Below are 23,789 nucleotides of genomic sequence, written 5' to 3'. Positions count from 1 at the left end.
AAATAGTTAAACCATTTCTTCCCTGAATTCTTTTTGTACTTAAAAGATTTTGTCCACCAAATACTTGAACAAGTATTAGGTACCAGTGGTTGTTCAAGTGTTAATGATTAGAAAGCTAATAAGACCCTTGAAATCTCTGTTGGAAGGCGACTTGTTTTTTAGAACATGTAGATAGTGAACGGGGTCTTAAAGATAGTGGGCAATGTTGTCTTTATAGTAAAGGATAATGTGGTAGAGGAGGAGAAACTGTGGACCTTCAGTATTTCATTATTGACTTTTTTTTCTTTTTTCTCTTTTTTTTAATTGACTTGTTTTTATGTGGTTAATTTTCACTTCTGGTTGGATTGCACATGCCTTCAGGGAGGAATCATGCCTTATATTTCTATATACCATAAAGTGCTGTTTTTTAAATATTTATTTATTATGTATACAGCATTCCTTCCATGTATGCCTGCAGGCCAGAAGAGGGCACCAGACCCCATTACAGATGGTTGTGAGCCACCATATGGTTGCTGGGAATTGAACTCAGGACCTTTGGAAGAGCAGGCAATGCTCTTAACCTTTGAGCCATCTCTCCAGCCCTAAAGTGCTGGTTGTTTAACAATGGGTACTTGCTTAATATTTGCTTAATTCATTCATACATTGGTTAACAGAGAAGGTAAAATTTTATTTATTAATCATCAGTCTCCATTTGGCTAACTCATTGATCCAAGTATAATGTAATATATTAATTACTGCATTGAATATTGAAATACCTGTAATTATGTAAGGTTAGATTTTCTATTCCTGTTTTTTTTAATTCTTAGTTCAAGAAGGAAAAACTTTCATGTTAAATTCTTCCTCCTATCTCAGATGATTTAATACACAGCAAACCAATTAATTTCTCTGCCTGTAGAAGAAGCTCTTATTATAAAAAGCTTGATATTCCCGCAATTGTTTTTACTTAATTCAGATATTAAGTAGCTTTCACCACCTCATTATTAGGAACTGTTGTTGAACATCTAAGTGGCCAGCATACATTTCCTGAGCATGTCCTAAGGTGGATCATGGTTATTAAATGGAAGAGACTCTTGGACTCCCATACCATATTTGACTATCCTGATGTTCAAGTTTATGGTGGTACAGTTCATTTCATATTGAGCTTATATCTTGTTAGGACAGACTAACAAAACTAATTTCATATAGTACCAGTCGACTTCATGAGGAAAACTGAAGCCCTGAACTTTGATGTTATATTTGATTTCTTGTATATAAATATTTTATTCCTTTACATCGAAAGAACAGCTTGAGAATAAGATCCCAGAAGGAATGTTTTTTTTTGTCAGAACAATGGCAGAAAGAATTTTGACTTGTAGTAGCAAAAACTTGGTGGCTTAGAGTTTGAGGCTTCAACTTGACAATATTTCTGAGATGGTATACTTAATGTTACAAAATTAAAAGCAATTTTTTCTACTTAAATGATAAAATGGACAGTTATAGATGTTAACCAGCAAAGTAAGGAGGATAATTGGAATTTAGTGTCAATACATTCATCTTTTCATCTCTTAGTGTTTTGGCCTTTGGAAACAAGTCCATGTCTCTTTAAATTTGCAGTGCTTAGCATGCTGCCAGTTTGTCTAGCAACTATTCATAAATGCTAATTGTGATGGAGGACAATATTGCCTAAGATAATGTATTTCTGTTGGAAAATGACCCTTATGTTAAAAAGGAAATGAAAGAATGATTTTGGGTAATTTTAAATACAGGTAGTAAATACTTCCTGGTATTGAAAGCTAAAATTTGTTCTCCCATCATCCTAGAAGCAAACTTCTATGTTGAACTTGCTTCTAAAAGTCAGATTATAATTTTCTTGCTGAAATAAATAGAACAGAGAGCCACTAAACTAACACAAAATATGTAGGATTCCAGTGATTGCTTAAAATGTTGATTTTGATTACTAGGTGTTTAGATGACTTGGACTTATTTTGATCGGGAATGCTAGCTCTGAAAGTTCAGAGTATAAAATCTGAAAAGTAGAAAGACAGAATTTCTTCCTCATATGACTGCTGCCAATCTGAATAGGTAGGTATTGTGTAGACATGACATGTAGAGGAATCCAACCCTGCCTAGTGGATTTTGACTCCCTTGCTTCACTTCCTCGAGGTCTTTCTAACTTGGAAAGTATGTTCAGGCTATAATGCACTGCTTCATCGGATCTCCCACAGCACTCCCCGTTTCCCCATGTTTTTGGTGATTATTCTTTCAATCCTCTGATCTCTAACTAAACTGGAACCTATATAGTAGATGTCCAAATATTTGTTTTATTGATCTGAATGTGTCTTTCTGTGTCCCATTGCCCTGGTCTGTTGAGGAGCAAGATCCTTAAAGCTGGGTGAATAATTGACCGTTCATCTTTGTTGTAATGGCCAACTTATTGATTTTCTTTAAAGGAGAAGAAAGTTGTCAAATACAGTGATTGAGTTTTTGAGTTGACAACAAGACTTTTGAATTACATCCAATTTACTTGCCCAATTTCTGTGGTGCTAGACTAATTGCACAATGTTTATAAACCATTGTATTTCCATGTAACATTAGCCATGAGAGAGTTGACTCTTTACATCTTGCTGCTTTTGTTAATTTCTGTCTGATTGAGAAAATTAAAACTTAATTTTCTTGCAATAATGATCTTTTTCATTGCAATCAGAACTTCTGCATTAGAGTTTATATGTAAGTCCACCAGTTCTCTTATTCTTAAGGGGTTGAGATTCTAGAGCAATACTTTTATAATTAGGTAATACTGTATAATACTGCACTGTTATATTTAATATAGCTCATCATAAATGAAGTTTAATAAACTCTGATTGCTTGACTAATACATAGTTTGATTGCTTCTTCAGAGTTGAATTTAATGAAAATATATGGTCACTATACTTATTGATGTAATATGCCCCCTCTGTACTGACCATTATCATTAGATCTGCATAATAAAAACTTACCAAAATGACTTTAATCAGTGCTTTTAATTCAAGGCTGTGATTCCAATTTTGGGGGTCACTTTTATCTTTTGGTTTTTTAGTTGAGTCCATGTATATGTATATTTCTATAGTGTGTACAAAGGAGTAAGAGCCATGTTTACTTCCAGGTGGTTTGAGGGAAAGATATTTACATCTATATAAATAAAATTCAGAAAATATTTGAGAACTTTTCCTTAAAGAGCATTTAGAAATGAAATGATGTTTATCTATTCATTTTAAAACACCGTTTTTCTGTTCTGAGGGCCTAACTCATGGTTTCTCATGCATGCTTGGTGAATGCTCAACCCTTTCACTATAATGCAGACAGGGTTTCTTTGTGTAGCTCTGGCAGTCCTAGAACTTTGCTATGTAGATCAGGCTCGCCTTAACCTCAGAGATCCACCTGCTTCTGCCTCCCCAGAATGAGGTAGATTAAAGACTGGGGTTAATTAATCCCAGATTAAAGTTTCTGGGATTAAAGGTGTACACTACCATGTATGAAAGTGTACTTTAATGCAGAAATTTTGAAATATGTTTTATTTAATCTTGCCCCAAAGCAGCTAATTACAGTTTTGAACTGCCTCTTTGGTGCCATTTTGTTACTGTAATGGATTGCTTTTGTACATTTCATTTTCACTGACATTCAGTCATGTAGCAGAAAGTATTTATTTTCTATTGATGGTCATTTAATTGTGACTTATATTATGATTTTTAGTACATTTCTAGTATACAGTGTCCACAAATCAGTTTCTGAAATTCAGTCTCTAAACTGCTAAAGATTTTCCTTTTCAGCATACCATGGTCATTTTTTTCTCTCAAACAATTTTAAAGAAATATGAAGTATGGTATTTATGGCATAAAATTATAAATATTTTTAAAATTTTTATGTGCATCTTATGTATGTGTTTGTATGAATGTCTAATGTATGTGTACAGGTGCCTGCAGGATCAAAAAAGGTGTTGGGTCTTCTGAAGCTGGAGTTAGAGTGGTTTTGAGTCACCTGATGTAGGAGCTGGGTACTGAACTTGGATCTTCTACAAGAGTAGTATGTACTCTAAATGCTGAACCATTTCTCTAGCTCCTGAAAACCAATATTTTAGTGAGAGAAATGTATTAGGAAATAGCCAAATTATAGTAAATGTTCACATTTATATAGAATGTATGTTCCATAGTGGAAAAAATTTATAAATCAAGATAGCAGAATGTTTTTTATGGCTCTCTATCATAAGTAATTGGGATAATTTTTTACATGCATATAGTTTGCTTTGTGCCTTGGAGTGCTGTATCATTCTTGAAAATAAGTATTAGGGAAAAAAATTCTTCAAGAATAAAATAGAGCTCAGACATGATCAAGTTTTATTTTCAACCAGAGTTCCACATTTTGTTTGTCAATAGTCAAATTTTAAATTTAAGAGGTGCTAGAAATAGAAATATGCCTAAAATGGACATTCCAGGTCAAGGGATCTGCAAAGCTATAAACAGAACATCATACGACATGCTGTAGGTAAAAGATTTCAGTTTTTGTTTTATGTAGTACAAGGGTCAAGAGGGAAGAAGTAGAAGGTGGCCTGGGGCCAAGTCATACAGAGCTTGAATGCCTTTGGGTTATTAGTCCTTACAGTACCATGAGGCATTAAATATTTATGAAAGGGAATATGAGAGCCATTCATAATCATTATTGTGTTGTAGTGTACCAAACATTGTTTTTGGCATCAGAAACACAGCCCAAAACCAGACAGAAAAATTCCTATCCGCATATAGCCCATATTATAGGGAATAGAACAGATGTAAATGGTTGGGGCTATAGCTCAGTGGAAGAGTGATTGCTTAACATGTACAAGGCCACAGGTTACATCCCCAGCACTAGAGAAAATAAAGAAAAGCCAACAGACAAGAAAAATAGATTATAGATGAGCATATTAAATTTTACTTGAAGAAGGAAATAAAATCAGGAATATGGGGATTAGGCCCACATTATTACTAGAACAGTATTTCCAGAGTAAGCCTTACTGAGAAAAAAACATTGCTAGGGGATTAAGGAACAAGTCGTACAGATAACAGAAATGAATGTTGCAGGCAGAGGGAAGAGTGAATTCCTGTGGGTGATTGCTTTTCTTGGGAGCAGTGAGGTGGTTGGTGTAAATGGAGCTAGTTGAATGAAGGGGAAGCAGTAAGAAATGAGGTCAGGGTCTTGTAGTCATTGTAATGAATCTGAGTTGCACTGGAAGGGAAATAGAGTCACTGAAGGTTTGAGTAGGGGCGTGACATGGTTTTCTTTTTTCACAGTGTTACTTTGTCCCTTTTAAAACTCACTGTAAGAGAACAAAGCTAGAATAAGGGAAACAAAATAGGAGCTTGCTAAGAAAATCTGGGTAAGAGCTGATGGTGGCTTGAGATAGAGCTTTGGTGTGTGTGTGTGTGTGTGTGTGTGTGTATGTATGTATGTATGTGTGTGGTTACTGAACAGTTAGTCTTTAGGCTATTTATTGGAAATGAATACTGACTTATTGTAGAAGTCTTAAGCATAGACAAATGGAATGCAGTGGTACCATTAGCATAAATGGTACACTCTTACTTGTAAAGTGAGAACTTTTGCTAAGATTATCTTAAATTCCACCGAACTCTAACTGTTCATATTATGTGGCTTATTGTGAACAAAAAGAAGGCTACTTCGAAAATAGAGAATTGTTAGAAGATTCCAGACTCTTCCTGTAAAGCCAAGTGAAAAGATAACTAGCATTTCTATTTTTCTTCTGTTTGTCTCCACTGATTAAATTGTCAACATGTGTTCAGTTGAGATACAGATTTGAAGCATTTCTGACATACATGTACCTTAACTTAGGGAATTTGACTAAAATAAATCATTTTTCTCCTAACTTATATTCTTGCTTTAGAGATATAGATGTTTCCAATCATAGCTTTATAACCCCGAAGGAGAAGAAAAGGAATGCAGAAGTTGCTTAAAGAGTTATGTAATCTATCTCAAAAACCCAGGTGGACAGGCTCATGTCAGATGTTAGCAGGGTCACTTTAGGTCTGTAATTGCGCTTTACAAGAAATCAAGTCCATTACCGTGCATGAAAGTTTTCTGTAACCCACCACAGAAACTCAAGAGAAAATAGTTGGTGGAGAATGTTCTAAGGTGAATTAATTGTTTAAATATTTCTTTAGTTTTGACATAAATAATCCCCATTTTATCTTTTGTGTTTGTGTATGATTCGTTTGCATGTGTAGGGGAGCATATATATGTATGTGTGTATATATGTGTGTGGGCACATACATATGTGAATGTATATGGGCACATGCATGTGTCTGTGTGTGTATGGAGTATGTGTGTACATGTGTTCTAGAGCATGTACATGGCTGAATGGAGGTCAGAGGTCAACATTGGGTGTTTCTGGGTCCTCACCTCTTTATCTTGTTTGAGACAGGGCCTCTTTGCTGTTCCTTGCTACATAGTTAGTTGGCTCACTAGCTATCCTGCCACTGCCTCTCATTTTATTGTCAAAGTCCTGGGATTATAGATGCACAGTACTGCACCTGGCTTAATGTTGGTTTCAACCTTAGGTTTTCACATTTGTTCAGTGAGCACTTTACCTACTAAGCCATCTTGCAAGCCCCTCTGTTCTTTTTCTAAGGCAATAAAGATTGGTTGTGGTTTGTGATGATTTAATATAGGGATTAGAAGTTTAAATTCCTGAGGAAATCATAGAATTCAAAGTATAGAAAAGATCTTTGTATGCACTAGTACATTTGCTACAACTGTTCTAGGGAAGGGTTATCTTTAATAGCACGGGGAGGATAGTAGTCATTGTAGGAAATTTCCTGACATTTTGAGATCAAGCAGTTTTGACTTACTGAAAACTCACAATGGAATTCTCTGCAATGAAAACACTGTATTTTACTTAGTAAAAACACATGCCAACATCCATGATCATGTTAAATATACTTTATTCAGCTTCTGTAAGGAACAAGATTATGAAACAAGAAGAGCTAAATTCAAATTCTAACCATTGTGGAATGGTTCTATCTTAAATATGTCATAAATGACATTTCAGTGTACTGTCATGTGCTACATGAGAGTCTGAATCAGAGATGGGTGTGCACATATGATGGGGATCCTGTAATAGTGTATCATCTGATGACATCCTGGTTTTCTTGAGTATGCTCTGTGATGTTTACCTAATGATATAGTCACTTACTGTGCATTTCTTGAAGCATATCATTGTCATGAAGTGATGTATGGCTGAACTTATATAGTGAGATCTAGAATTCATACTGTTTGTATGCTATTGTAAGATTTTGAAATACCTTTTGGATCCTGAGGCTTATTGAATTGTTTACAACCAATCCTTATTTTGTAATTCATATATATATTTCATTTTGTAATGGTTGTATTATTTGAATGTTGAACTTTGTAAATTTTTTTTTTTGGAAATTTAATCTGGTAAAAGATGAGAATCATCCAATTCCTTCACATAACTGTTGTTTGATCTATGAATTTCTCTTTTCTGACTGGTATTTCTTTTGTTTGTTTTCTTTTGGTTTTAATAGAACATTCAAATAAAAACTTTGGCAGATGATGTGGTAAGGTGGTGTGATCTATGAATTTCTCTTTTCTGACTGGTATTTCTTTTGTTTGTTTTCTTTTGGTTTTAATAGAACATTCAAATAAAAACTTTGGCAGATGATGTGGTAAGGTGGTGTGAGCAGCATGTTATTGCATTGCTTATGCATGTTACATTTTCACTTACAAAAGTGGACATTAAAACATTTATATATGCAATGCATAAAGTGACCGGATGTTTAGAAAATAGAACAAAATAGAATAATTACCAATAGAGTAATTTTTCCTTTTTCACATATTAACATAAACAATATTAGCCAGGCACTGTGGTGCATACCTGTGATTCTAGCACTCCAGATGCTGAAGGAGGATTATTGCAAATTGGACGTCAGCCTGGTGTACATAGGGAGTTACAGGTTAGCCAGGGTTATGTAGTGCCTCACCCTTCCTCAATAAAAAGAAACACTGCCCCAAACTTACATAAACAGTTGGGTCATATCCCAACTAAATTATATTTTTTATCATTGTAATATATAACAAAACAATATTTTAAAGTTCGGTGCAATAAATGTGGACCCAAGAAAACATGGACATTTTTCTCTTTTGATATTTAAATAAATTGTGAATACATTAAATAACGGTATTAGAGGAAAATATTTCCAAATGAAAAGGAAATTAAGTTCATTATCTTAGTCAGATATGTGCTATTTAATTTCAAAAGCTTATTTATTTTCAAGCTCAGACTACAGTAGTAATTCTTATTAAAAGTTATAAGTTAGTAATGAAATGCATTCTTTGTATCTAAACTTTCTTGAATAGTATTTTACACAGTTTTGTCTTTTTGCAAGTTACCTATCTACAAAAAGTGTAAAATAATGTTACTGTTCTTGGAAGATGAAAGTATGCAGCTTGACTTCATCTTTTTACCAAAATATAGCTGAAATAAAAAGGCATTTTTTTGCATTAAAATGAAGGGTGTAGAAATATCAAATCTACATGTTAGTAATTCTGACACTCAGTATAAAAAGCTTGGATTGTATGGCTATTTTTAAGCGATATGAAGTGAATGGAGAAGAGATATGTTAACTTAATGGATACTTGCATATTTAAATGCTTTCATGTCCACCATATCTTTCAGTAACAGTTGACTCAGTTTATTTGGGATTACTAAAATTGTTTTTCTTGAGTTGTGTAAAGATACTACCTTTCTAAACCAACTTAACTGCCCTCAAAGAATTAAAAGAAAGTTTAATAATGCAGCTTAAATAATTTTACAGAAATAATTGTAATGTGAAAACTGACATCAGAACCAGGGACTCATGTGTTTAAGTGAGTCAGCCTGTTCTGTGAATTGAGGGAGTTGGTTTAGATGCTATTTCAATTTTCTTCTCGGCTCTAAAGTGTCGTGGTTTCTATAATCTCTCTGAAAGCAACCATATACTCAAATAATATTTGTAATCCTAACTAAACTGCTTAAAACTGATTTCTTCAAAGTGTACATTTTGGTTAAAAAACATTATTTCAATCAATAAAACAAAGAATATGTTCTCTTAGAGGTCTACAAAATTTTACCTAAACTGTAGTAATATCTACTATGTATTTGTATTCTTAAGGTTATTTGAAAGGACTGTGGTAACATGGCAGTGCACATTCACTGTCCTCATTGCTAACATGTCTGCTTGCTTAATGTGACCTGATGGTATTGCATGTGCTTCCTAACAGACACCAGAATAAAACTGATTTGTCTTCAGTTTTATGAATACTACTAATGTTTAATGTCAAATATTTGGTGGTTTTTAAGTCAAATGGTCTGTTGATGTGTAGCCAAAGTCCTTGACTCATCTGATATGAAAGAGCAAGCTAATTGTTAGAGATTGTACATGGTATCAGTGGTTTAAAGGAAATACCCATAAAGTCGTGAGTTTAGCAGAATAATATTTGGATGAGGATATTTCTGTTTACATTTCCAACAAATGGACTGAGTGCTTTAGCTTTCATTCACTTTCTAATGGTGCCAAATATTAGGGAGGGTAAAAGTTGAGGAGTACATCAATAACAGTAACTAATAGCATCAACACACAACAATTGTTTTTGGTTCTCTCAGTGACCCTGTAGTGTAAAGAGGAAACAGAGAGAAAGTCATTTCCCAACAACTGATTCAGAGATACTGTGTTTTTTTGTTTTTTTTTCCATTTTGGAATTGAACTCTCTGTGTCTGTCTTCAGACCCCATGCTATTCAGTTGAGTTAACTGCTACACTGACAAGTATTCATGTACACTTGTTACAGGTTTTGCCAGAAGAAAACCATTACCCCAAACTTCCCTTTTAGTTTGCCATGAGTAGCTGTTTTCTTTTTCTCTTTCCATAGCATGAAGTTGGCACTAAAGACCCATTCTCCCAAGAAACAACCACCACAAGATTTTGATTCAAAGTGTCTATTCACTTACTTCCTGTGCAAAACAGAAATGACAAGTGGCTACATTTTACTTTTGAGGCATGTTTTTTTTTTCACCCCCACACTTCTGAAGCTTAATAACAACTTTAAGGCTGCAAAATAGTTCAATCTCTAACTGGAGCTTGCTGCTTACAATAGTGTTTTGTCAAGAGACAATAATAATATATATTATACTAAATGCCATTTTGATGCTTCCATTCTTCATGTTCCTGGCTCCTGATCTTTTTCTTAGGGCTTTTATTTATTTTTTTCTGTTTGCAGCGTGACCGAATTACAAGTTTCAGAAAATCTACCGTCAAAAAAGAAAAACCTTTTATTCAACATCCTATTGATTCTCAAGCCGTGATGAGTGAGTTTCCAGCGGCTCAGCCATTATATGATGAACGATTTCAGAATTTGTCTGAAAAGGAAGTTCTGGACCTCTTTGAGAAAATGATGGTGAGTTTGACCTCTAATTTCATTGTCATTTTAAACTATGTGTGTCTAGAATAGCACTGCATTTTTAATAGGGATGCTTGTGGTGGACTGTTTATGTCATATAAAGGACAGAACCAACTCTTATTGACAAAACAGAAGTTTTTCTAAGAATATCTGGATTTGCTTGTTTATTTTCTAGAATGCCTATCTTTTCTGGCCAAAGAGTCTAAAATCAGGGACAGATTTATTTCTTTTTGTCTTCTAGTATTTTGTAGTTTGTGGCACTCCAAATCAATTTTTCAATTAACTTATTCCTGTGCTTGTTGGCCCAAAGCAAAGTGCGCCCAAGTCTACAAAGTCTACAAGGTCTGTTGAGTATAGGAAATACAGTTGAGAAGGCATAGTGTAAAATAAACAACAAAATGCTAATTGGAACCAAGGAATTAATTCATTTTATTTTCTCATATTAGCAACAGTCATACAATTTACATTTTGTAGGGTGTTTCTTTTTTTGTGTGTGGTCTAAATTAGTTCTAAAATAATGAATATAATATTTGGATTATTCAACTCTTTATGACTGGAAAAGGGATAAATGAAGCATTGGGCCATCTCACATTGGTTAGCTTGACCAGAACTCTTTTAGAGATTCCAAAACATGATTTGTTAATTTAGTATTCATCTTACACATCAACATACATTTCATATGAAGAATGCAATAACATTTGTAGCTTGCCTGCCTTTGTCATACAAGCCCTATTTCATCTTAAATTATTAATATTTCTCAGTCACTTAATTGTTCCTGTTTTCTATTCCATAGTCCTGTCTTAATTGCCCAAAATGATGACAATAACAAACCCAGGAACGTTCTTTGTTATTGTCATGCTAGTAACACTTTGTCTTTTTCAGTCTTCTCTCTTTCACTCAAACTTAACGTTTCTAGCTTTAAGTTGCTGATCAGTTTAGCTAGTACTTTTGTAACATTGATAATGTCGTCTACATAAAAATATTAGATACTTATATATTAACAACAAAATGTCTTTATATCCAGTGGTGTGGCTACTGGATTATACTATTTGCCATTTTAATGATAACTATATTCTTTTCTATAATGACAGTGCTAATTTAGATTCCCATCATCAACACAATGAGTCTTCTTGTTTCCATATCAGTGCTATAGAGAGTGAAGGAGGAGGATCATGGTTAAGAAGCTAACCTGTATTACATAGAGACATCCTATCTTAATCCATCTAAAAAAGTTACAGAGATCTATTATATAAGATAATGACTATAATTAATAATACATTGTATTGAAAATAAATTCAAATGTAAAAAGTGTTCTCAGCACACAATTATTTGAAATAGTATATATTAATGAACTATATTGAGTCACTCAACAATGTGTGTTTCACACAATAAATATAGTTCTATATTGATTAAAAACTTATAAATAGCAAATACTAAGTAAATTTATTCAGGGAGTACATATCTTTATAGTGAATATGTCTTTTTTTTTTTTTTTTTTTTTTTTTTTTTTTTTTTGATTTTCGAGACAGGGTTTCTCTGTAGCTTTTGGTTCCTGTCCTGGAGCTAGCTCTTGTAGACCAGGCTGGCCTCGAACTCACAGAGATCCGCCTGCCTCTGCCTCCTGAGTGCTGGGATTAAAGGCGTGCACCACCGCCTGGCCAACATTTGTAACAGTTTTTCCTTTATTAGGTAAACCCTGATCATTGTTCAGTTGCCAACATTTCTTATCAGTTTACTACCTTGTTTCGCTGTCTTAATTACTGATAACAGCAAAACAGAAACACTGATATGTATGTGAATATCATATATAAACTAAACACACTACTTTAAAATAATAGTATAAATGTATCAGGAATAACCTTTGTGAAAAGCATACATTAATTAAAAGTTAACAAACAAGATAAATGAGAGAGTTTAAAAGGATTATATCTATTCTTTTAGAGACATTTTCTTGTACCGTCTTTGTATTCTGTTTTTAGCTTGACCAATATTGCCTTAGAATGAACATGTTGTTTTCAGAATCAGCATTATTTTTGGTTACTATATGGTCATGGGCCAGGCATGAAATTACTTTACTTGCATTATTTCAGTTGATTCTTCTGACTGTTCTGCCAAGTGTTTACTAATTGATCTCATTTTTAAATAAGGAAATGGAGCTTCAGAGAGAGAGAGAAAGAGAGAGAGAGACTGAGAAAGTTAGTTCAGTAACTTGCTAAAGCTATTAATTGGACAAACTGATACATATGCTTAGGTACATAATAAATCTAAAGCATTGGAATTTTGGTGACACATATATTTACTATTTCAATAAAGCTATATATAAAACCAATATGTTTTCTGTGCATATTTATTGAGGAGATACATAGGGTATGAGATAGAGAGTCTGAGGTGGAGCAGTTCCTACAGTTGACACCACCTTATCAGTAGTTGCCCTTTATAGAACCTCATCAAAGGCCAGCAGTGTTATAATAGAAAGCTGTTAAGGTATTGTCATTGTAGTTGATTAGGAGAAGACACTGAAGTTACTTTTTCTGAAACACAGAAGTATGTTTTCAGATATGAAATTTCTTTGTTTTCTTCACTCCTTGTGGGTGTCGTCCTTACAAATAATGTAAACAAAAATATTGTTATTTGATGGCTACTAAGATGATCTGGTTAGAGTCTTTTCATATTACCGATATTTGACTGTTTCTGTTACTCAGGGTTTGGAGTTTACAGAACTACCATGCAACTATATATCATGTTTAGTCTAGATGTGGTGTTTGGATTTTAGGGTGCCATACCCCAAGTGTATTAAATAGCACCTCTCACACACTTCCTTTCTGTTAGTTGCTTGACAACAAATGGGTTAATTTATAATTTTTATTATTTTTTTATTTATTTTTTATTAAAAATTTCTGCCTCCTCCCCACCTCCCTTTTCCCTCCACCTCCCCACACTCCCCAACCCCCTCTCCCTTCCCCCTCCTTCTCCAGTCCTAAGAGCAGTCAGGGTTCCCTGCCCTGTGGGAAGTCCAAGGTCCTCCTCCCTCCATCCAGGTCTAAGAAGGTGAACATCCAAACAGACTAGGTTCCCACAAAGCCAGAACCTGAAGTAGGATCAAAACCCCGTGCCATTGTCCTTGGCTTCTCAGTCAGCCCTCATTGTCCGCCATGTTCAGAGAGTCTGGTTTGATCACATGCTTTTTCAGTCCCAGTCCAGCTGGTCTTGGTGAGCTCCCATTAGATCAGCCCCACCCCTCGCGGTCCTGACTTCCTTGCTCATGTTCTCCTTCCTTCTGCTCCTCATTTGGACCTTGGAAGCTCAGTCCAGTGCTCCAATGTGGGTCTCTGTCTCTATCTCCATTTATAATTTTTTTTTTTGCACTGGATTATTTAACTTTTTTTGGAAATGGCATGTTTTCATAAAACTTATGGTGGAAAAACAATAAAAAGCAGTATTCAAATTTATGCTATCTCATTCTGATAATTGATACTCTTATTGCTTGAGGATCAAAAGGACCAATAGCATTTCTCATTGTCGCAGTTAGTAGAAGACTAAGTTTAAAATTACAGCAGAATAGGACATTTAAAAAAGTATTAGCTATTTTGTTATTAATTATTCCATAATATCTCCCCAGAAAACCTACTTGATTTATTATGAAGTGAATGAAAATTCTTAAATGAGAGCGGCCAGTTATTAAAAACAGTTAATTGGTCTGGTAGTACATGACTTTAATTGTAGCAGTCAGAAGGCCAATATGAGGTGAGACTGGGCTTTCTAGAAAATTATAGGTCAGCCAACAGGGCTACATACTAAGACTCTATCTACCCTGTGTTAAAAGAAGAAGCTAGGTGGCTCACTTTTACTTTGAATGTTTTCTTGACTCTCACACTACTCTGTGCATCAATAAATAGGTTTCCACATAATAGATATTTGAATATTTGATTTAGCAAACAGACTATATAATAGTACCAGTGGCTATTACTGACAGATTTAAAGGTCTTACATATGAAAATTTTAGGTAACTCTTTCATAGAGCACACACTCTTTATAAAACACTATTTTTCTATATTTCATTGATGTATTTTGTATCTTTGGCCTAATTTAATGATGGCATAGTTATATGTAATAAGTGCTTAATTATCAGTTTTGTATCCACCTGTTAGAATTCACACAGCTTACACTGGAGCATTTAATCTTGTTCTTTTCCCTTTTCCCTTCATTAATTTACACAGAAGAGTTGCCTCTGGACACCAGGTGCTCTAATTTAACCCAAGCATATTGTGTTCCCTTGACTACTATTAAAGGATTTTTTTCCCTCACTCAGTACCAGGTCTTTAGAAGTTGGTTAGCTTGACTGAGGACCTTTGAGTGCTCTCAGCATAAGCAATTTTAATTAACAGATAAGTTACTATAAAATACATTATTGGTAAACTAGGCCTTTATATGTATATAAAAAAAGTCATGGAGTAGTTGTCAGGAATGATTAGATTCAAAGAAATTTTTCAGACAGCCCAATTTCCACCAGTTACATTTAAATTTCCTATATACTTACTCCATATTTTAGAATATGCTATACATTTTATTTTATTGTGAAGAACTGTATGGAAAACATGTAAAGGAGTAGGAACATGTACTCAGTAAACGGATGTCAAAACTAATCTGGATTTGGATCAGCTTACTGTTTTGCCATTATTAGTATCACAAAAGGTTCATAAGGGAAATGGAAGGAAGACGGGTATTGAAGGAGGAGAAATTAAAGAACTAGGTTTGCAAATTGATGTTGTAGTGGGACACAGAACCCACTATTTCTTTTCTAGGTCTTCATATGGAAATGCCTTTAAAATACTACACTTTTTTAAAAAGGGAGTTTTTCATATTTATTATGAGTATGTTTTAGCAATTATTAGTTGATCTGTACTGTGTGCTAAATAGTATGCTATGGGCTTCAGGTTTAGGAATAAATGGAGCACCTCCCCTTACCCTCAGGGAACCGAGCTCAGTAAAAAAGACAGGTGAGCATGGCTTGCTTCATTCTAGGATAGCAGTGAATTGGCTGCCTTAGTGGGATATAGTTTTTTGAATCTCTCCCGGGGGCTCAGAAAAAAAGCACATGAAGATGTAAAGGAAATGTGAAAAGCCAGTTTCCTCTTCTGAATTATCAGTCATTTTTTTTCTGGCATCAGCACATTCTCATAGTTTTAAGAATTCATCAAAGCTCAAGGGTTTCAATATCCTAGGCACTATTTTGAGGGCGGGGGGAGAAGAGCAGAGGGAAGAGGAGAGGGAGGAGGAGGAGGGGAGAGAGAGAGAGAGAGAGAGAGAGAGAGAGAGAGCGGGAGAGAGCAGCGACCTCAGAAAAAATCCCAACAGTCAAGGAGTTTATGTTCTGATAGGGTGATGTATGGAAACATACGGTGGCATTGTGAAAAGAACTAGCAAAAAAGCAAATTTTGAGTCATGGTGAACTTGCTTTGACAACTCTCTCCAGAATATTAGATACTTTGTTATTTCAGAGGTCTTAAACATAGCAAAGATATTGTTCCCCACACAAGGACTTCACTTTGTGTGGCCTGTAAGCTAACCATGCTTGCCTTATGTTTTATATTTTTACTTTATTAGTTTTGTGTGTGTGTTGGTGTGTATGATGTGTGAGTGCAGGTAAGAATGCACACATGCTGAGGTCACATGACACTTGCAAGAGTTGATTTTCTCCTTCCACCTGCTATGGTTTCTCTAGGGTCCAGCTCAGGTCACCAGACTTGCATGCCAAGTACCTTTCCCTGCAGAGTCACTTCACTGGCCCCATGCTTTTTGTTGTAAATGGTTTAAGAGAAGACTGTTTGAAAGCACATAGAAATTACATGAATTGCATTATCTACAAATGAGATTTTGTTGAATGCAGCTATGTCTCTTTTCAATTCTTATTTTGTGTCTTTTTTGTACTGTAGCAAATATATTTCTGATTTAGGCTAGCCGGATCTATGTAGAAAATTCAAGGCTGAGCTGGGACACACAGGCCCTGTCTCAAAAACTTAAAACCAATTAACTGAAATGGAAACAAAATAAAAAGCAAACCCAGAAAAGAATAAAAAGAAAGATAGAGACTATTTAGTGAGCAAAAATTAAAACACTACCTTGCTTTGGTATATTGCAGAAAAACTTTGTAACCTTAGGACTGGTGCACTGGTCTTTAAGCCTTTTCATTTGTCCTCCTCACTTGGGAAATAGTATATATAAAAATAAATGTGTGTGTGTGTGTGTGTGTGTGTGAATTTATTTGTGAGTATATATGTATACATCTGATTTTAAACTATGAATATATATATGATAATGTTATGCACTTTATAAGCTGAAGGCATAGTCAAAATTGAGAAAACCTTAAATGAATGAGATTTTCCAATAAATTTATTTCTTCAGACAAAAGCCTTTGCTTTCATGATTGTTTTTATTGGGTGCTGACAAAGATTCCATGGTTTCTTTTTAATGTCTTGCTTTAAATCAGGCAATAATTAGAATACTTCTAAGTTCATTTTATATTGATATTTGCCTTGATATGTCACAATCAACACCAAAAGCTGGCAAAGAAGCCTAAGTTCAGGGCTGAAGAGATGGCTCAGCGGTTATTAGAACAGGGTGCTTTTCCTGAGGACTTGGTTTCAATTCCTAGCACCTACTTGATAGTTTACAGCAATATGTAACTCCTTTCTCATGGGACCTGACATCCTCTTCTGATGTCTGAATACACCAGGCACACAAGTTGTACACACACATACATGCAGCAAAACCCTCACATGCTTAAAATACATAAAACAGAAAGCAAGTCCAAATGGAACAAGTAGGTAGTCAGCAGAAACTATATCAGTCCAGTCCATTAATCAGTCTTCACCAGGACAAGCATATTCTCTTCCCCTTTGATGACAACCAGTTGTGCAATGAGTATGGCCTGTTACATTTTAATGTTTATTAGAGACATAGACTCTTTGTGCTTTCTCTTCTATATAATTCATGTGTAGGTCCTCATGCTCATGGCTGTCTACTCCAGACAGTGGGTAGCCCCGAGAAGAAAGAATTACCAGTGATTTCAGTGGAACACTGATAGGAAGTTGAGTCAGCTGATATGTGTCATTCCACATGGGGTTCTTTGAAGTTACTTTCTAACTAAAAGTTTTTTAACACTTTTTTTTGTTAAATTAAAAGAGAAATGTCTACACTATCCTTTAAAATACTTTATGTTGCAATAAACAGAGGTGTGTTTTTAGAGAGAAAATACATTCTTTCTTTATAAAATGTATTTTCAAGTATTCTTTCAAGTATAGCTAGTATGCTTTTCATTTTTGCCTCCTCCGTATTCTCCTAGCTTCCTTTTTATTAACCCTCCCAAGTTATATCAGTTCTTTTGTTCCTCAAGACAGTTTCACATTTATTTTCATGTAATACACATACATGATTTTATATATTTATATAAATTCTCAGAACCACAAGTGAGGGGAAACATCCATTGGTCATTCCGATACTAGCTTGCATTGTTCAGTATGGTTAGGCAGAAAATGTTTTCATGTTTGCTTCCTACCTCATTTCAAAATTATGTAAATATTTTACTGTATTTGTTTTTCACATATTTTTGAGATAGTTTCACTCTATATCTGAGACTAGTTGGGAACTCATCACATACCCAAGGCTAGCCTTGAACTTGTGATCCTCCTTCTGCAGCTTCTAGAGTGCAAGATTTATAGGTGTGAGCTATCACCCTAACTGGTTTGATTTTTAATTTTTTGTCTTTTTTTAAAAAAAAAATAAAAGCTGACTTTTTTATTTTTATAGCACCCTGTGTACTTTTGATTAAAATACTTCCTAAAATGGCTGTTTGAGTTTTCTACATGTAGGTGTATTCAGGAATTCTGCATAATTGTGTTTTTTTCCTGAAAGCATCTTATTAACTTCAGCCTTTATTTTAGCAATATGTTTTCCCTATTAAACTCTTCTCTTAGTGACTGAAAGAAAAATAGTGTATGTGTGTGTGTGTATGTATGTGTTGTAGCAACTCTAAGCTCGTTTACAAAACAGCTGTATTCACCCAGTTATATAGTGAACCTCCCACACTTGAGTTACTTTCTTAATACCTGCTTTCACACATTTTTTGTTTGTTTTTGCAATGATTTCTGTATGTCTTCTGCCAGTATTTGATGACAAGGAACGCATTTTATGTTTTGTTTTGCATTTATTGTTTCAGCTGATGCTACCAAGTGTTTCCAAGCTGCTGTGAGGCCTTTTGTTTCTTGCTATTAAAGAAAATTCTAAAGAGGCACATAAACATGTGCCATTAAGTTTATACACTATCACTAAGCCAGGGTAGAGATTATGTGATTCTAATTATTGTTGAGAAAATTGAAGATGCTGTCTTCATGCTCTGGTTTCTAGGATTTAAAATGGCCTGTTACTTTGAGATAGAATTTTACTACCATTGCCTAGTATTTTAATATATAATATGTACATAAAGTGAGGGTCATCATCAAGATTGATAATGTAACTATATTTCAAATGATTATTTTAATAATTTCTGTCTTGTAGAGACAACTTATTGGAGTTAGATTTTTTTTGTTATTTTTGCTATGTGATAAATGGATAAAAGACTCAGTTACAAATAAGAGATATAACAGTCACCTATCTTGTTCCCTTGTTTGTGCTTGTGCTATTGGTATTATCCTATTATCTTCAAACTGTTGTCTTTATAGGAATTAGAGTTGTGTTTCCATTTTCTGAGCATTTATTTGCTTAAAACTAGATAAAATAAACAGTAAATATGCCAAACATTGACTGAAGTGTGTTGTAGTACACTGAAGGTGAATAAATATGCATTGTGAATATCTCACTGCTCTTTTAAGCCACTTCATGTACCATTCAAACTTACGGATCCAAGGAGGAATCTAGTGTATATTCTCAGTTAAGTATTTAGTAAATCTTATTTTCTTTAATTCTTTCAATGACTGCTATTTTTCAACCCTAGTGGATCCTTTATGTGTTCTTTCTAGTCTAGAAACATTGGTTGAAGATTGTACTCACAATTAACAATTATTAAACAGTGAAAATACTAGTTATGTTCTCTCTCTCTCTCTCTCTCTCTCTCTCTCTCTCTCTCTCTCTCTCATTCAGCTCTACATTTTCCTCTGCTCCCGTCCCTTCCTCTCTCCTCCATTTCAACCCTCTCCCATGATCTCCATCCTCCCAATTTACTCAGAAAATCATGTCTTTTACTACTTCCCATGTAGATTAGATGTATGTATATCTCTCTTAGGGTCCTCATTGTTGTCTAGGTTCTCTGGGATTGTGATTTGAAGGCTGGTTTTCTTTGCTTTATGTTTAAAAACCACTTATGAGTGAGTACATATAATAATTGTTTTTCTGGGTCTGGGTTACCTCACTCAATATGATGTTTTCTAGCTCCATCCATTTGCCTGTAAATTTCAAGATGTCATTATTTTTTTCTGCTGTGTAGTACTCCATTGTGCAAATGTACCACATTTTCCATATCCATTCTTTGGTGGAGGGGCATTTAGGTGGTTTCCAGGTTTTGCCTATGACAAACAATGCTGCTATGAATATAGTTGAGCACATGTCCTTTGTGGTACAATTGACTAGGGATAGTTATGTTTCCTTAATGTACATATGTGGAGTGGAGGCCTCTGACAGGACCTTGAAAAAAGAAATAGATGTGGAAGTTGTATATCAAACTTAGTAATATTCACTTAATGCTATGCTTTTGCCTCTGCCTTTACCCTCATTCTATATTCAGAAGTACTATCTTTCTACTTTATCCATTTGATTTTGTTTTTCTACCTGAGCTCATATACATTATGTGGCTATAGTCTATATAGTTTAATAGAGTTACCCAGATCTTTTAAAAATTTGAGGCAGTTGATAAGTGCCAGGTTAACTGGCCACTAGTTAAATTACATTTAAAAAAAATCTTTGGTATTTTCATTTGGTTTTAAGAAGTAAACATATTTTTTGTTTAAAGAAGTTAGAATTATGGAATGAAAAATAAAGTTTTTGGTATAGGAATACATATCTGAGAGGTTGAAACAGAGGATTATGAGTTCTAGGCTAGCCTGAGCCACACACCAAAATCCTGTATCAATAAAACTGAATATAACCAAGCTCAAACTTACCTACCACACAAACAACCTTGAAAATTATTTGTTTAAATAACATTATTGAGTTCCACAAATTTTAAAACACAAAGCATCAAAAATAATTATATTCATTGTTGATACTAGTGTGTTTTAGCTACTAAGGTGCCATTAATTAATATTCCATAAAGGTCCATATCTCTCTAGCCTAAGATTTTGAGGTAGAGGAAGGAGAGAAAACCAAAGAGGGATGCAAAAGAATGCATGAAAGAGTAAAAGAAGTAATAACCAGCTGGTACAGCTTTTAACTTTCTCATCTGGCTCAGTTTTTATAGAGTTCCTTCTTTATCACTTTAGTGACACAGTGTTTGGGGTTATAGGTGTGGACCAATGTTATAGCATGTGCTGCATAGGCATGAGACTCTGGGTTCAAGTCCCAGCACCAAAAGAAATAAAAACAAAACAATAAAAACAAAACAATAAAAAAATAAAACAATAAAAAAAATCAAACAATATTTGTGGGAGTAAAGGAATGTGTCTAGAGATGTGAAAACAGGAAAGAAATGATGTTTACAAATATGACTTAATTGAACGCTATTCTAAGTGGTCAGTTATTTAGACTTCAATATCATTTTAGCACTACATTCCTCATATACTGTGGATACATTAAACAAACATGAAATATGCTTAAATTTGCTTTGTGTTTTGACTATTGAAAGAACTCTGTGTTTAGAAGTAGTTTCATATTCAATTATGTTGTTTAGAGTTAATATTGAGTTATGAGTATTGCTCTATTTAGTTTTATTATTGTATTATAAAGCTGGAGTTAATGATTTGAAAGTATCAAATGCATAATTAGTAGTATGTTTTTCATTTCTATAAAAATGAAATGAGTCATTATAGACTCTTCTGTTCATATGAATGCTACCCATTTCTAACCAATGTAGGCAGCTGATGATTCTGAGGCAACTTATAGTATTTAAAGAAAAGTTCCCAAATATCACATGGGCTCAAAAAATATTCGTTAAGGGCTTACTGTATTCCAGGGACCAGGATCTTGACTGGGATTACAGAGATAAGTAAGTTCTGACCTTCAGTAACCCTAGAGTTATATGTTGATAGTTCTATGACAAAGTGTTAATTATAAATAAAATTGGTATGGAAGAACAAGAGGAAGGTTTCCATTTCAAAATGGGCCATTGCAGAAAATCTTATGGAAAGTTTAGTGGAAGAGTATAGTTTAAAGTATAAAAACTGACCAGATATGGATGGAGTGGGAGGCAGCAGCTCACAAAGGGAGAAGTGACAGAAGGAGAGACATCATATAAAAAATGGTGGGACGTATGAAACACCATAGTATGTATAACAGTCACTGTGAACCTAGTATTAAAGCATAATGGGTTAAGTGAAAAGAAGTTCCCAAAATGAGCATGGGCAATTGATAGCATTAGTGGGAGATATCATTCTTTGGGTACTGGTTAGTGTACACCAAGCTTGATATGTATGATCGTACTCAATCTTAACAGCATTCTCTGAGATGTATAATCTTACATTCCTCTTATTGTCTAGCCTGTTTTCTGACAATGCCTTGCTTTTCTGAGGACTTGATCACTGCAGTATGTGCCATTAAAAATCAAATGGAGGTACTAATGAGGAGCTGTCCCTGGAAGGAGGGATGGCACTACCACCCTTTCAGTTATGTTGGCAAGTTTACAAAATCCAGAACATTCACACAGTTGCACAGTTGACTGTACTCAGGAGATGTAGATTCATTGTAGCTACTTTTATATCAGACAAAAATTTCATCATAATGCTTTGAGGCAGTAGAGAAATAACCCAACTCATGTAGAGAGAACAGGAATTTTGATGAAAACAAGCCCAATATGAGGTGCTTAGCCAATGACACCATAAAATCCAAGGTCAAATGAATAGATGTATGTTATTTAAAGATGAAAGGGAAACCTCAGAATATTTGGAAGTGATAGAGATAGATTGTAATCGATGTCACCTGAACACAAACTGAAGCTGGTGTATATATTTGAGCCTGAGAAAATGCAGACTTCAAAAAACATTTACATGGGTTCTTAAATTAATTTCCTTTCATCCAGCTACCATCCTCTGTAGTTTGACAGTTAAGAGTATTCACTTGAAATGCTTCAGTATCTCATATTTTTCAGTGTAAGAATATATAATATAGATTTTTAAAAGGTATATTAAGTATTAAGGGATAGTAGTTTGCTTCTCAACCAGGAGGGTTGCAGCAACAGACTCCAGATGGCATTATAGGAATTGCTTACAGAGCTACATAGTGAAATATAGTCTGATTAAGGAGCTGTCGCCATTCCAGAACCAATTGGTCTGTCTAGGTAAAAAATATGTGGCTGCTGCCATCAGTTCCCTATCTACGTCATCTCTGTTGCCACCCATACCAGCAAGATGGATGGCCTGTTCATGGCCTATTTCTTCACATAGTTTATTTCTGAGTCTATACCTTTTATAAATGCGTTTCATTGGTGAAGACTAAGCCACATGTCTGTACTGAAATTATATATAAGGGAAGTAGACAAATGCAGTTTTTATGGAGTCATTGTTTTAAAGTGAAATTGACAATGTGAGGATGCATTAAAATATCGAAAGCTTGTGTAAATGGTGCTGGGCATCCAAAAATGACAGATGACCTCTGGCATCTTTTAACTAGTCTCCTGGCCATTAGTCAGATTTTTCTCATTCTTCATAACTCAAATCCAGACTAAATCTTTGCTGACCTTACATCTGTCCTATGTTTTTAAGGGATCTTATACATGACTCCATTATAATAACTTGTACTTAAATAACATATACCAAGGACCAGACATTGATTCATAAAAGATACCATTTAATTTTATTATAAAAGCAGTTTCTCAGCTTTTCAGTGTTAACTGTCTAGCACAGTACTTTATGTATAGTATATGTTAAATAAGTGATTCCAATTTTAAAAGAAAATTAGACATAAGAGTCTCTGTCCTTTGACTTTCCTATATTTTCAATTTTTTTCTATCTATATTTCATATCCAAATCTATAAAGAAAACATTAACAAAAATTAAGCTGTACACAAATGGGGAGGCAATGAATGAGTTCTCTGCCAGCTACAATAGCAGGAATGGAACAGTTTATAAGAGTCAACAGTTTGTAGGAACAGACTTAGGGATAAGAAGTGGCAGAGGAGGTATAACATGATAA

The 23,789-nt window shown here is 34.4% G+C and overlaps 1 protein-coding gene across 3 annotated transcripts in view; it reads left to right on the top strand.

The window, feature by feature from the left end:
• The window catches only part of Diaph2 (diaphanous related formin 2), a 703,438-nt gene that overhangs the window by 46,087 nt on the left and 633,562 nt on the right, over positions 1 to 23,789 (top strand). For all 3 annotated transcript variants that reach the window (XM_057758989.1, XM_057758988.1, XM_057758987.1), the window contains exons 2-3: positions 7,548 to 7,580; positions 10,278 to 10,454. In XM_057758989.1, coding sequence (XP_057614972.1) covers positions 7,548 to 7,580; positions 10,278 to 10,454 — 210 coding nt within the window. The remainder of the gene's footprint in view (positions 1 to 7,547; positions 7,581 to 10,277; positions 10,455 to 23,789) is intronic.

The sequence above is a fragment of the Chionomys nivalis genome, chromosome X (assembly GCF_950005125.1).
Source record: "Chionomys nivalis chromosome X, mChiNiv1.1, whole genome shotgun sequence".
Classification (NCBI taxonomy): Eukaryota; Metazoa; Chordata; class Mammalia; order Rodentia; family Cricetidae; genus Chionomys; species Chionomys nivalis.
Note: the sequence above shows the minus strand (reverse complement) of the source record. Positions and strands in the feature narration are given on the sequence as shown.